Source organism: Centruroides sculpturatus, unplaced genomic scaffold, assembly GCF_000671375.1.
Source record: "Centruroides sculpturatus isolate CEXI.00-Female unplaced genomic scaffold, Cexi_2.0 scaffold17, whole genome shotgun sequence".
In the NCBI taxonomy this organism is placed as follows: domain Eukaryota; kingdom Metazoa; phylum Arthropoda; class Arachnida; order Scorpiones; family Buthidae; genus Centruroides; species Centruroides sculpturatus.
Window position 1 is genome coordinate 462881 of NW_019384462.1, and position 15544 is coordinate 478424.

Consider the following 15544-nt stretch of genomic DNA (forward strand, 5'->3'; position numbering starts at 1 on the left):
CAACATCCACAGAGGAGTCTAGATGTAGTACGTGTCTAAATTTCGATTAGTGAATAATAATGCAAAAGGAACCTAGCCGGGTTGCTTACTAATTAACCTTTTATATTCATAATCGTTTTTAATGCCTCGCTGGATCATATTCCCGAATATTTAATTCCGTACACTCTTAGGCTACGTTCGGACGGACTCTTTCTACGTTACGTTACTTTACGTGTGAACAATCAAAGAAGGCGTTATTTAAGGCGCTACAAATAACTCTCCCCTTTGATTGGCTAGTCGTAATGTAACGTAACGTAAAGCCGGTATATACGTACCGGTATACCAGAGAGGAGCACCCGTTCGGGTGTATATCTGTCAGGCATACTTGAACAAGTACGCCTGTACCCGACTTAAGAAGAGCCTGTCTGAACACAGCCTTAGATTCTCAACGGTGTTCACGTGACTAATATTAAAATAAACTTTTGCATGTTTAAAACATGACCCTTCGTACGAACAAAAATATAATTTAATATCGAATTTACATTATTCTAGTTGTAAATGAATGACTTTTATGAGGATTGTTTGTTTAAATGCATGTAACTAGAGTATTAAATTTCAAAAATATTATTTTCTTCCTCTCGTAAGTTAATTGTTAAAGTATTTAAATTTCAATTACATTAAATTACTATATAATTTAATATTTTAATATAAATATAATCACTAATGTATGCGTAAATGTATTATCGATCATTTAAATTACACCAAATTAATAATTTAAACAGGATTTAGTTTATTTTAAATTAAAAAAAAATTAATAGCAATATTTTCTATAAGATATTTTATTATTTAATAACGTTATTNTTTAATGAAAAGAAAATCACTGGATAAATTTAATTAATTACTTTTTTATTGTTTTTTGTAACGCATTTCAGAACCTTGTTCGTCTTTACCGGAAGTTCCGTGGATGGAAGTGGAAGTAGTAAAATTAGGCAAAGGGAACTATAGTTTGCCACACGGCACAGTGATCAGCGTGACTTGCAGTCGTGGACATCAGCTAAATATTGGCAACAAGACAGCCAGGTGTGTCCGAGGGCGATGGAAACCACGAGAGCCCGAATGTTTGCCGTGTACGTACTCCCAACATCCACAGAGGAGTCTAGATGTAGTACGTGTCTAAATTTCGATTAGTGAATAATAATGCAAAAGGAACCTAGCCGGGTTGCTTACTAATTAACCTTTTATATTCATAATCGTTTTTAATGCCTCGCTGGATCATATTCCCGAATATTTAATTCCGTACACTCTTAGGCTACGTTCGGACGGACTCTTTCTACGTTACGTTACTTTACGTGTGAACAATCAAAGAAGGCGTTATTTAAGGCGCTACAAATAACTCTCCCCTTTGATTGGCTAGTCGTAATGTAACGTAACGTAAAGCCGGTATATACGTACCGGTATACCAGAGAGGAGCACCCGTTCGGGTGTATATCTGTCAGGCATACTTGAACAAGTACGCCTGTACCCGACTTAAGAAGAGCCTGTCTGAACACAGCCTTAGATTCTCAACGGTGTTCACGTGACTAATATTAAAATAAACTTTTGCATGTTTAAAACATGACCCTTCGTACGAACAAAAATATAATTTAATATCGAATTTACATTATTCTAGTTGTAAATGAATGACTTTTATGAGGATTGTTTGTTTAAATGCATGTAACTAGAGTATTAAATTTCAAAAATATTATTTTCTTCCTCTCGTAAGTTAATTGTTAAAGTATTTAAATTTCAATTACATTAAATTACTATATAATTTAATATTTTAATATAAATATAATCACTAATGTATGCGTAAATGTATTATCGATCATTTAAATTACACCAAATTAATAATTTAAACAGGATTTAGTTTATTTTAAATTAAAAAAAAATTAATAGCAATATTTTCTATAAGATATTTTATTATTTAATAACGTTATTTATTTGTAAATTATTTAATTAGATAATTTAAAATAAATCTTTACTTTAATTAATTAACTTTTATATTCGTTTCCTCTCGGAAATTAAAGATTTTATTTCGAAAAATTAACATTCAGCTTGTATTTTACCTGTTTTAATGCATTCAAAAATAATAAAAAGATTATAAATATTTTAAAATTAATCTTAATGAATGGCTTATTAGATTACATAATTTTTTTTAAAATTCTGCCATTTATTTTTCGAATTTTTATTTTATAAACGTGAAGGATAATCAAGAAGCATCAATGATGCAGGAACGTAGATAACTTTTTTCTAGAAAACGTATTAAAATCTTAGGAATTAACACAAAGAAAAAGGCAATTTCAGGAATAAATTTCTTCCCTTTTCATAGAAACAGGTTATTATGAAAGTTTAAAATTTATTTCTTGCTGCATTATCAGGAAGTTCAGTAGCATTTAAACAGAAATTAAACTAGACTTTCGTCTTTAATTACATTTTACTGTCCATTCCTTTTTGACTTGGATTCTTATTGTTCGTCGGATAAAATTTTTATTGGAACAAAAATCCTGATAATATAAAAATTTTGTTTTATATCCTTTCAATTTATATCTTATCCAATTCAGTTATTTTTCAGACATGGCAACTTCTAACACGGCAGACAAAATTTAATAATATACTTCTTACAATAGCATCGATGGTACCGATATCACTTTAACTGGATTCATCATTATAAATCACACTATATAACCATGCTATATGATTTCTTATCTAGATAAACAGATATATCATTTTTTCTATTATAAAAATTGTGGCTCATCATTTTTTATCTTCAAAAAAACTATTTGTAGATTATCCTTCCTTTACTTCTTCACCAATCACTTATACCAGTGTTTCCCAAAATTTTAGTACTACCACCCCTCTTCTAGTGCATATATTTCTTTATATTTTTCTGTTTCAGAATGAATTTTTGCCCCATTGTCTTCCAACACTCCTCCTGCCCCTTGTTTTTCGTTATGCCTTTGTGTCTTCTACCCTACTCAAGGAAGAGGTAGAACCTATTTTGGGAATCACTGATCTATACTCTTTGTTAGTAAATTCTTTTTTCAGAAAGAATTTTAGAAGAAATTTGTTTATTTTCAGCTTCGTGCCTGGCAAACAAGTTACAAAGTGGTGTCTATCATCACTTCCAAATGACAGTTGATGAATATAAACCTATACCACACGGAGAACAAGTGACTATCATTTGTCTTCCTGGTTTTCAGTTGATGGGACCAGAATCTTTACGTTGTTGGTATGGCGAATGGGCAGTTGATAATTATCCGGAATGTATACCACGTGAGTCTTTCATATTTTTTCATTTTTAATTAGAAATATTATATGCTTTTAAAACGAATATATTAAAATTTCAACACGTGTTCTTAAATTTATTAGCTTAAAATCGTGGATAATTCAAAATTATTAAGAAGTTTTAATCACATTTTTCAACTCTAAGATTAAATTGCTATCGTTTCGTCTTAAAATTTTTCTCGAATTAACGTAGTTATAATAATGTATACAGTAAAACCTGTCCAAAACGAAAAAAGTTCTTCGAAATGAAGCGATTTTCTGTGTTAAAGAAAGATCTGTTCAAAAATGAAATCTGCCAAACCGGACAAAATATTCCGTGGAATTCCGGCTTACACAGGTTTCACTGTATAATGTAAACAATAAGAGATTCTTATACAATTTATTATCATCAATAATAAGCTATGCATTTTTCGCCGATAATTCATATTACAGTAAACCTGTTCAAAACGGAAACCTGATTAAATGGAAAAAATTCTTCGGAAAGGAGCGATTATCGGTGTTTAAAAAAACAAACCTGTTTAAAACGAACACCTGTCAAACCGGAAAGAAATATTCGGTATCGCGCGAATCCGACTTACACAGGTTGTACTGTATATTCAACGTTATACAGTGGCTAAGTAAGATTTTGCTCCAACATCACCTCCATAAGTACGTACAGTACATTACAATTTAAAATTTTATGTTTTAAAGGAAGCAACAATGATTTAATTATAACGAATTGTTAACTTAAATTTCGAAACAATTAAAAATAAAAAAAAACTGGTTTGAATGACATTGACAGTTGAAAATACCGGTTGATTAAACTTGTACATATTTAATAAAACAATTTATTTATAAGAAAATAAAGGTTTTATATTTCCATCTTGGTACAATTCGTAGATATTTTCCAATCCATAAAAATCTTCTGATGATGTTGGCATCAATCAATGTCAAGAAGACTTTGTATTATTATTGAGTCGCTTTTTATCCTTAATACGATATGTCATGGAGATGTTACTCTATCCCATTCTTTTTTTAACTCCGAATTTCAAATTTTAATTCTTTTTTTTTTTTAACTTGAAAACATCCATTTTCTTTATTTGTTATGTTAATCGACCGAAAGAAGAATTATATTCGTTCCGTTATATTAATAAAATTAATCATTTCTGCTATTTAAAAAATATTAATAAAATAATAAAAATAGCCAACTCGATAAGAAAATTATATTAAATAATGATTTTTATTTTTGACAAGGAACTTCAGAAGTTTAATTTCGAAGTTTTCTCTTGTTTGGTGAAACACTTATTCAGAATCCAAACAGAAATGTGCGGAAGACGAACAGACTAATGGAGAAAATTAAATCAAATATTACTCTTGACGTATTTGCACGATGAAAATCTGAATTTTTATCGAAAGAAAGAAACTATTTCGATTTTTACTTCACGTTTCGATTTCTCTTTTGTCAACAAGCACTATCTACTCCAGACAGCTGCGGCTATATATCTCTCGCCATACTTTTCTGAAAACAAAATAATATATCTGGAAACAAAACCGGAGGTGACATATCATCTTGCTATGTCACTTTCCATTACTATGTTTTTTCCCCTGCAAAAGATTCTTATCATGAGAGTTCCAAGATAATTTTCAAAACTTAGATAAATGGAAGAGAGATTTATTTAAAAAAAAATTATTTTTAGAACATTAGTAGACCTGTTCGTAAAGAAAGAAAAAGCCGATATGTTGGGAATTTTAAGAATTATGCTCACTAATTTATCCTTTGGTAAAATATTAAACCGAAAGTTTCATAAATTTTACTCAAACATGGAGATTCCATAAGGTTCGGCCCTTCATAATTTTTATGTTAAGTGAATTTGCGTGTTCGTGAGTCCGAATAATAAAGTTATAAAGACTATTTGTTATTCAAAAATGGTATTATTATCCATATAAAAAAGAATTTGATATTTTATTAAGTATATACAGAAGATTTATATTGATAATTTTATATTAATCCCGAACGTCAAAACGTATAACGTCTAGTCGTAATTTTAAACTAACTTTTTTAAATTTTTCTACTAAACTTTATACTTAAACAAACTTTAATTGATGAGCTTACTTTATTAAATTGGCTAAGCATGTTCATAGGATACTAGCAATTAAATGTTAGTTGCTGTCCTTAGTAAAATCGATAGACAGAAGTCGAGCGTTAAATGTTGAATTCTCTCTTTCCTTATAGGACCGTGTGAATTGCCTGTGATTCCAGATGGAAACTATCTCAGTGGTTATAGGGCAGGACTTACTATATCTCACGGTTCTTCAGTAGACTATGAATGTAAACCCAACTACGTTAAACCTACTGAAGAACCAGTTCGATGTTCTGAGGGACAGTTACGTCCTGAACCCCCTGCTTGCCATCATTACTCCATTTTGATCAATGCTGCCGGATTCGGTGAGTATCAAAGATACAAAGTTTTTATCCTATTCGCGTGTAAAGGATAGACAAATATAATTTATAAAATATTCAAATATAAATGGGGTATTATGTATTAATAATAAGCAAAAGAGAAATCCCATTGAATGAACAGATATAAAAGTAAGAATTGCAAGTAGAATGTAGGAAAAGATAGAAAGAAATAGTGAATAAAAGGCTATAAAAGATGATTGAGTGATTGAAAAAACTTGCTTTTGATAGAAACTCTTTCACATTTTCATGACAGAAAGACATGATAGATATCCAGTGCTAAGTATTGCCAAAGGTCACAACTGATAGCTGACCCAGGACTACATCGTTTTGCTTTGAAAATATCAAGAAAATTGTTATTAATATAAAAATAGTAATAAAAGTTTTGAAGTTTTTAAGCTTAGGAATTGAATTTAGTTCCACATTTAATATCTAATCATATTTTTAAAGTATAGATAACAAGAGTTCAGTTAGGGAATTTAAATTTAAAAATAATTTTCATTGTAATTAAGATCTTCTTAATGCCAAATATACACAAAAAATGTTCTCAAAGATGTAAAAATGTAAATTTTATAATGCTAAACGATAATTTATTCCACAATTGTTTTTATTTAATTACACAATTAACTCTTATTTACTTAAGAAATATGAAAGAAGTGACAAGTGAATAAGAACTGTAATTTCCAAATGCGAATATGGCCCGTTAGTTTTACTTTTTACAACAATATCAGTTGATAATTATATGAAAAAAAAAGGTTTTAATTTTGTTTTATCTACGTTTAGCAGAATTACAGCTTTAATTAAACTCCATAAATATGTAAAGATATTATTTGCTAGAAAAGAAATTCAAGAATTTTAAATATTTATATACGAATTTACTTGTCATTAATGTGCATTCGGAAGAAAATAATAATCATTTGTGGAGAAGAATAAAAATATATTTTTTTATTCTTGGTTTCTATTAATAAAATATAACAATTCCATTAATAAAAAAGATCAGGTATCAAGTTATTCGTTAAGATAAAGTCAGCTGAAATCTAGTGGAAAAATAAGACAGGATGCTCTATAGCAATATTATACTTGATGAAGGTTAAACGAAGAAAGTAGAGGAAATTTAAGATAGAGATTACAAGTGGAAGAAGTAGAAATTGCATAAAAAAATAATGAACATGTTATATTCAATACTTCTATAGTATCATTTTTCAACTTATGACTTCTTTATTAAAATGTTCTTCTGTTTATAATCATTCAATATATTTCGAGATAAAAAAAATTGTATTTATTTATACCGTGCAAGAGGATACAATATAAAACACGTTATTATATTTTACTCTTCTATTTTAAGACGTAACCTTCAATTGAATAAGTATATTTTGTCATGAAAGCAGCCAGTTGTAATTTTGCTGGTGTGTAATTCACAGGGAGAAAAATCCATAAACGAGTTGCTTAACTTTCCAGGCAATATTTAAACTTTTAGTGAGGCCATCTGTTATGATATTTTATTTTTAAAAACTTTTTATAGTTTTAATTATTATAAAACGGCAAAAAGTTTAATTTTGAGAGTAGGGATGGTTTTTATATATAATTAAAAAATTGTAAGGAGTAAAATCGTTATTAAATCCGACCCCAAGCGACGTCACACGACCCCCTCTATTTCCACACCCCGTGGTCCTTTAACCAGCAAAATTTAATATCGTTAATCCATCAAATACACAAACCTCCCTGCAAACTTTCTGAAATTTTCTATAAAAAGCATAGGAGTTATTAAGCTTCAAATTGGGTGAAAAGATCGTGTAAAACCTGTCCAAAACGGAAACCTGCCAAAATGGGAAAAATATTCGGTACCGTGCGATTCCGGTTTACACAGGTTTCAATATATAACAGAACCGGGAAAGTAATATATATATATAAAAGATATATATTGTTATCATTTATATACAGGATAAAGTGATTTTTGACGATTGGATCAGTAACCGATACAGGTTGTTTCACTTTAAACCAATTCGATCGGATCAGAGCACAAAAGCTGCTGTCAACTTTGACAGTATCATTTTAGTCATGTAAACATCTGAATTCATATCTATACAGTGAGGTTTAATGCAATTTTAACTGTCTAGAATGACAAATAGTGCAGAAATGTTGTTGGTTAGGAAGAAAATTGTTTCGTTTGAAAAATCGTACATTCCAGTTTGCTCAACGCTATCAATTATGAGAGAGTTTGAAGGCAAACACGTCAATTGTATGAATCTCCTGTGATTTGTCCCTTGATACGTCTGATAAATCTTGATGTAAACGCTTCCCAAAGGATATATAAATATATATTTATGTTTTATTTACTTACCGTTTGAATCTTCTTGTAACACCTGAGACACCGTTTCAATATTCTCGGTGCATGCCTTTAAAATTAAAATGCCCGTTCGCTTTGTACTTTTTTTGCTTATAATTACCTAAAATATTATCAAAATTATGTTTTTGTATATTTTATAAATTTAATTATTTATTTAATTTTTAAATATAGTGTTTAAAATTGTTTATTCAATCAATACGTAATGGGTACCATATGGAGCAGGAGGGCTGGAAGTTCGGTTTGAGCCAGCCCTGGTATGAAGTACCATTTGAAGACTAGCAGTTGTATTCTGATAACACTATAATTAATACAAAAACTATTTACTCTATTTACATATATGGTGTTCTAAATATGCCCTCGTAGATATTTACTTGTAATACTAGAATTGAGTTGTCATTGCAGTTTCGGTATTCGAACTCGGGTTCGATTCGACATTCGAGAATCTAAGATTAGATCAAATTGTACAGTTGTACACAATTTGTAAACAAAGTAACGCGCTATAAAAGTTGGTATCAGCGTTTTGTATCCATCATTACCTCTTTACAGTCAAATGTATGATGTATAGTACAATATAATCTATCTTTCCCAATACAGTAATTCAGCCTTCTGGAAACTGTTGAGTTTTATTTATCTTCAATTCATTGATAAAAATCTCAGCAATCGAATGTTGTACTGTACAGGAATAATCTCGTTTCTCTTTGAAGGGTGATCTTGTTTTTATTTATGTTTAATACGTCGATATCAATTGATTCGTGCGTCATTTATTCAAAGGTCAGGACATGAATCTATATTTAGAGAGCAATAAAAAAACCGAAATAAATAAATACCAAGTAATAAATATTATAAATACTTCAGTAAAACCTGTCTATAACGGAACCTGGATAAAACAGAAACCTGTCTAAACGGAAAAAATTCTTAGAACGATACGATTTTCTATGTTAAAACCTGTTCAAATCGGAAACCTGCCAAACCGGAAATATATTCGTTATCGTGCCATTCCGGCTTACACAGGTTTTACTGTATTTTAAAAAAATATTAATTTTAGTGCATTTTAATTCTGATTGTACTTTTTACAGAATATTTTAATTTTTATATTCTATAAATTATGTTATTAAAATAATTGATTGTATTTTATTTCTTTTATTTGGGTTGAGGTTTTTTGTAAAACCAAAGACAGATAAAACTATCGACAGAAGTTTTTCTAATCGGATTTTTAAGTATAAAAACTGATACTTGATATAATTGATTTCGTTTTTGTATAATTTATAGAAGAATTCATATAATTTTTTTATTCTACGTTTTTAATGATGATTATAAAGAAGACTAAATAGACAAAAAAATTTTAAAGTTGATTGGTTAACGCAAGACACTAGTACAGTAAGGCTACACGGCTGGCTACAATTTTGCCCATTTACGGGTGGCTGACCCACAATTCGGTGATCAGTATGGATAAGGAATGGAAAATAATGCTCTAAATATGCCCTCATAGATTAACTATGATGAATTATGGGGATTTGAGAAGAAAGCTCGGTCCAGATTCCTTACTGAGATCATTATCGTACTGTACACCCGTCAGTAGCCTGTATAAAGCCACTGAACACTGGTCGTGGGTTAGCCACGTGGAATTTTCCGGGTTTTCTTCACGTTTGTAACATCTAAATAAGGGATAGTTTCTCATAAAAGACCTCCCTGGAGACACCCCTCTTCGACAGAACGCCCATATATCGCGTTGCCGTATACAAATAAACCAAATCAAAGACAGAATATTTTTAATTTTTTATGTTTGTATTAAATTTGTAATTCAAACTTGGAATCAATTGTGAGAAAATCAAAGAATAAAATCAATTTTTCCTGCTTTCAATTTAACGTTTAACGTCCTCATTCGACATTTCATTTCGATTTTTCATATTTAATGGTCGTTTGACGGATTATGTGCTCTGAAATGTTACCTATGTTATGCAATATGTTACCTAGGATTGGTGATCAATCAGAAAAAAAATTCAAATACTGTATAAAATGTCTGAAAAAATAAATAAAATTTATGCATCAATATCCTCGTATACAGTAAAACCTGTTCAAAACGGAAACCTGCGTAAAACAGAAAAAAAAAATTCTTCGGAGGGGAGCGATTTTTATATGTTAATAAGAAAAACTTGTTCGAAACGGAAACCTGCCAAACCGAAAAAAATATTCGGTGCTTGCTATTCCGGCTTATACAGGTTTTACTGTAATTATATATATATATTTTTTTTTAGCGGTGCGATTTTAATTATCTCTAAATATATAGGCCTAAACATATATATAAATAATTTTTTTTAATCCTCTGAAATAAGTTATAAGAATGGAAAATATTTTACTAACTTTGAATTTTTAATATAAGTCCGAAAAATAATATATTTTAATATTGCAATATCGATTTTATATATAGGCTGTATATAAAGTACATATTTTAATACTAAATTTAATAGCTATAAATATTCTGTAAGTGTTATAATTCTGATAAAATTGAAGCTGGCTTTTCGTATATAGTAAAACCTGTTCAAAACGGAAACTTGCCAAACCGGGAATAACTATCCAATCAGTGGCGCGTTATCCTATGGATAAAATGGGCAATTGCCTATGGATCCACCAATCTTTTATAAGAAAATATTTCCCCAAAAACACTACTCCGAAGAAAAAAAAAATGTCTGAAGTCAACAGGGTACATGGGACTCCCTAATTCAAATTTGTCTGGGTCCCATGAAGAGATAATGCACCACCCGATACAGTATCTTGAGATTCCGGTTTACACAGGTTTTACTGTATTAATTTTAAGGACGAGACCCACTTAAATTATGATATCTCCTTTGTTAATTGATGCATAGTTTTCTAATATTTTGAATAGATGGAATACAGGAGACTGATGTAAGATTTATTCCTCCAGAGGAGAGTGAGACCACAGATACAATTGATATTTTAACAGGAGATGGAAGAAGACCCTGCCAATCGCCCGAGAGATTACAGAATACCTTAATATATCCTGCAATTAGAAGTCTACCCCCTTCGGTAACTCTGAGAGATCAAGAGGAGATTGATTCTTCGCAGTTAATTGGAGAAAACGAGAAAACTCAACCTCATGGAACTGAAGTCAGATTCAAGTGTATTACTGGTATTACTGGAGAAAAAACCACATGGAAAATCGTCTGTCAAGATGGAGATTGGGTTGGAGGAACGTATAAATGTGGTGAGGCGCAATTTTATATATCAAAAATCGAGTGTATGTTATTGTGACATCGTCGCAATGCCGGGGTTGCATATTTTTTAATTTTAAACAATCACGAAAGTACTTACATAGTTAATCGGTGATTCGGCCCTTAAGCTTTTCATATCTGGTCTCGATTTTCATCTATCTAACTCCGTTCTCGAGATTAACGAAGGACAGACAGACAAACACACCTTCGCTCTTTAGAATTCCTTCGATTTCTCCATAGTCTCAACAAGTTTGACTTAACTAATTCAAAGAATATTTGTTGGATAATGATTAATTATTTTGCAAATTAAATTTACATCGGTTGCTTAATTATAATTTCATTAGTTGCGTGCATAAATTCTAATTTTTTTTGTGTGTGTGTTCAAACTTTTTCTTTTAATATATCAATTACTGTTTGAAAATGTTTAATTAGTGAATACATCGATTCCTTTGTGAAAATTATGGATAGACAAAACACTGAATTTTATTAATTTAATTTTAAAATTGAGATTTGAAGGGGGAAAATGCAATAAAAATAAATTTTTACACGAAGTATTTAAATAATTATGAAAATTAAAAATGTTTTAATATAAATTTTAGTTATTTTAATTTAATTATAATTTACAATTTTATAATATTTATTTCAGTTAAAGCACGTATAGATTTTAAAATAATTATGTTTAACAATGTTAAATTATTATTTTCACCTTTATTTTTTTTAATATAGTAAAACTTGTTTAAAACGGAACCTTAATAAAGTGAAAACCTGCTTAGACGGAAAAATTTATTCGGAAAACGGTGATTTTTTTCTGTGTTAAAAAACCTTCCAAACCGGGAAAAATATTCGGTACCGTACCAGTCCGGTTTACACAGGTTTTACTGTATTATTAAAAAAAAACAAGAAAGTATAGTAAAACCTGTCCAAAACGGAACCTTTATAAAACGGAAAAAATTCTTCGGTAAGCAACGATTTTCTGTGTTAAAAAGAAAAAAAAAACCTGTTTAAAGTGGAAACCTGCCAAACCGGTAAAACCTGAGTAAACCGGAATTGCAGCGTACCGAATTTTTTTTCCTGTTTAGGCAGGTTTTATCGTATTCGGTACCGCACGAGTCCGGTTTAGACAGGTTTTACTATAGTAAAAACGATTGCAACTTGTAAAAATATACAAATTTTATTTCGTGGAATTGCAACAATAAATTTTCAATGAAGTGAAAATCAAAGAGGTAATGAAGGATGCTCTTTTGTTCATTTACTTTCCAATTTATAGTTACAAAAGGCAATTTAGAGTAGGACTCTTATCGTTTTCTAAACGTTTTATTTTATTTTTTTTTTTTTGCAAAGACAGGAAAAAAAATAAAGAAAGCTTTCCAACAGCTTCAATTCCTGTGGTGACAGTTGGAGCACTTTAGATTGTCAACACGAGAAGTAAATCTGACTCTTACCGGGTAAATCCTACCATGTTGTCTCCAGCCAGTTTAAACCAGCATACTTTTGTTTGTCATCGTTTTCTTGTTTTATATTCTCATTCATTTGAAATTCGAGTAATGTTTATTCTTAATTCCTCAACAATTTTTATTTGATTTAATTCTTACTCTTTAAATATTGTGATATGACGAAAACTTTTACTACGAATTTTTTTTACCCAATTTGAAGCTTAATAACTTCTGTACCCTTTGTCGAAAATTTCTGAAATTTTTCACGAGGTATAATGTATTAGGGGGGAATATTTCTAGAAATTTTCAGAAAAATCGGTTTATTAGTTCGGGAGATATGGCCCACCCTTTTAATATCTTCCGAAATAATCTGGAGAATTATTAGGGATTAAAACAAATAAAAAGTAAGGGAAAGTTCAGCAATAACGTTGGTAGATTTTTTTTAAATAAGCATATAGCCCCTTTACAGTTGGCTGCTTATAATTAAAATCAATGGAATGTCATTGCTAATTGTCTCACTGAAGATTCATAATGAAATCATCGCTTATTTTAAACGTATCATTCTTTAATTTTTGTGTTCATTTATCTTTTCTGAAGTCTTCCCGGACGTCTTCCCGAATTATTTCAACCGTAAAGAATTAAAATTTAGAAAAGACTAAAGCATTAACAGATTTGAATAATTGGCAGTTGTGAAAATCCATTTATTATTGAAATAAGTCGAAAATTTAAATTATTTTCGTCGGAATTTACAAAGAAAAATCCATATATCTCTACTTCATTTACATTCATTTATCTAAACTATTTATCCATAAATACATAACTGACTAACTGAAGAGAATTTTTGGCGATTTTTCTTCGTCACATTCTCTCCAAACCTCCTTTTTATCACTTCCAGTTATATGCATAAAAATAGAAAAAAAAATGGGATCAATGACGTTATCAATCATCCAATGACGTCACTAAAATACCCATTTTCGATTGAAACCATATTTTGTAATTACTAAATCAATTCGAACTAAATTTAACCTTGGTATGAAGATTAGAAGAATGTCACAGCCTTGTTTATAAATGCTTTTGTCTGACGAAATTTATCGTTAATAAAATAATTTACACGAGTTAATTAATTTACATTTACTATACGAAAATTACGGCCATCAGAATTATTAAATTCACAATAAAATTCCTAATTCACTTTAAATGGCTCCCAAAATTCCATAAACCCAACATTAACCTATTATCAATTGTTTTTCACGGCATACTGATTATTATAAATCAAAATTTTTAGGAAGTATTAAAAATAATACAGTAAATATGAACAAATGTAAATAATTTTATGGTAATAAAAGCTATAAAATAATAGAAAATACTAAAATTGCCAACGTGTAGTTAAGATCTTATCAATGTTTGAAGTAATTTGGTCGCACGAATAAACGTAATTAAGAAATGAAAGAAGAAGAAGAAATAAATTAGAATTACTTGAAATATTGTAGCAAATTATTTACTCGAAGATTTCATATTTGTTAAAATAATAAGTTCTTTCATCTATTTTTTAAATCACCATCCTTTAATTCCTCATCCATTTCCCCCCCCCCTAATTCTTCACTTATAAAATCAATCATCCCTCATTCGATTTTGAATTTTATGTTGATTTTAGGATGAAAATTCATTTCGAAAAACTATTAATATTTAATATTTTTCTATTTATTTATGTTTTGGTATCCGATTTCTCTCTATCTTTATGGCAACGTCTATAAAGTTGCTCATTATCAACATGCACGTTCTTAAGCTTTATATATTATTTAATCTGTGCAATTTCTTATCCTAGAGATATTACTCTCTTTAGAAAAATAAAGAAGTTTTTCTTTCTGTTTGAAATATGTTTCGAGTAAGCTTGTTACCCTAGAGATAAATTTGTTGTTGGAATGAAATACATCCATTCTGAGCAAAGAGATCAAGACTTTTCTTATTTTTGAAGCTTTTCCACATTTATAACTCTGAATTTGTCGTAAACTAAGATTTTCTTTAAAGGGAAAAATAACCCGAAAGCTTTAAAGTAAAGCAGGATCAGGAGGGAAAAAGACAGAACGGAGTTTATCCTAAACATGGTGATATAAACTTAAACACGGTTTTCCGTTTTATATATGAATATACAGAAATATTCCTGATAAATATATCGTACACTGTAGAAATTCCCGTAATAAAAAGAATCTAACTACCAGAATTGATCAATTTTTTTCGTATTTCTCGTACGAAATTCTTATATTTATTCATTGATTGATTGATTAAAAAATTTTTTGACGATAAATATCGGTAAAGATCAATCGATAATATTGTTAAGAAGACAAAATTAATTATCTTATGCAAAATCGATTTCATTTTCTTTTTTTATCTTCGAGTTTAATATTAAATTTTTAAGTATTGTGTCTAGTTTTAAAGGAATCCTTTCCGTAGATAATCAAATTAATAAACTGTATATTGTCTTTATAAATCTAACTATTTCGAAAGGATTTTCTTGAAGTGAAATCCGGGATTTGTCTTAAGCGGTCTTTTTTTTATAAACTAAAAATTTGTATGAATAGAAAAAATTTGATAACATGAAAGCTTTTTCAGATATGTTCTCAATCACCTTAATATCTCGAGAATCAAAGGTTCGATTTTCCTGAAAATTTCTAAAGTTATTTCCCTCTAATACACAAACCTCCCTGCAAAATTTCAGAAATTTTCGACAAAAGACACAAGAGTTATTAAGTTTCAAAATTGGTGAACAAAATCATGTTCCTCCACACACATCCAT

At 29.5% G+C, this 15544-nt stretch overlaps 1 protein-coding gene across 3 annotated transcripts in view; it reads left to right on the forward strand.

Annotated features, from left to right (window-relative positions):
- The window catches only part of LOC111620886 (sushi, von Willebrand factor type A, EGF and pentraxin domain-containing protein 1-like), a 68932-nt gene that overhangs the window by 42033 nt on the left and 11355 nt on the right, over positions 1 to 15544 (forward strand). Inside the window, exons 12-14 of one of the 3 annotated variants that reach the window (XM_023362891.1) lie at positions 3097 to 3291; positions 5516 to 5728; positions 10972 to 11310. In XM_023362891.1, coding sequence (XP_023218659.1) covers positions 3097 to 3291; positions 5516 to 5728; positions 10972 to 11310 — 747 coding nt within the window. The remainder of the gene's footprint in view (positions 1 to 3096; positions 3292 to 5515; positions 5729 to 10971; positions 11311 to 15544) is intronic. The other 2 variants (XM_023362892.1, XM_023362893.1) reach the window with 2 other exon arrangements.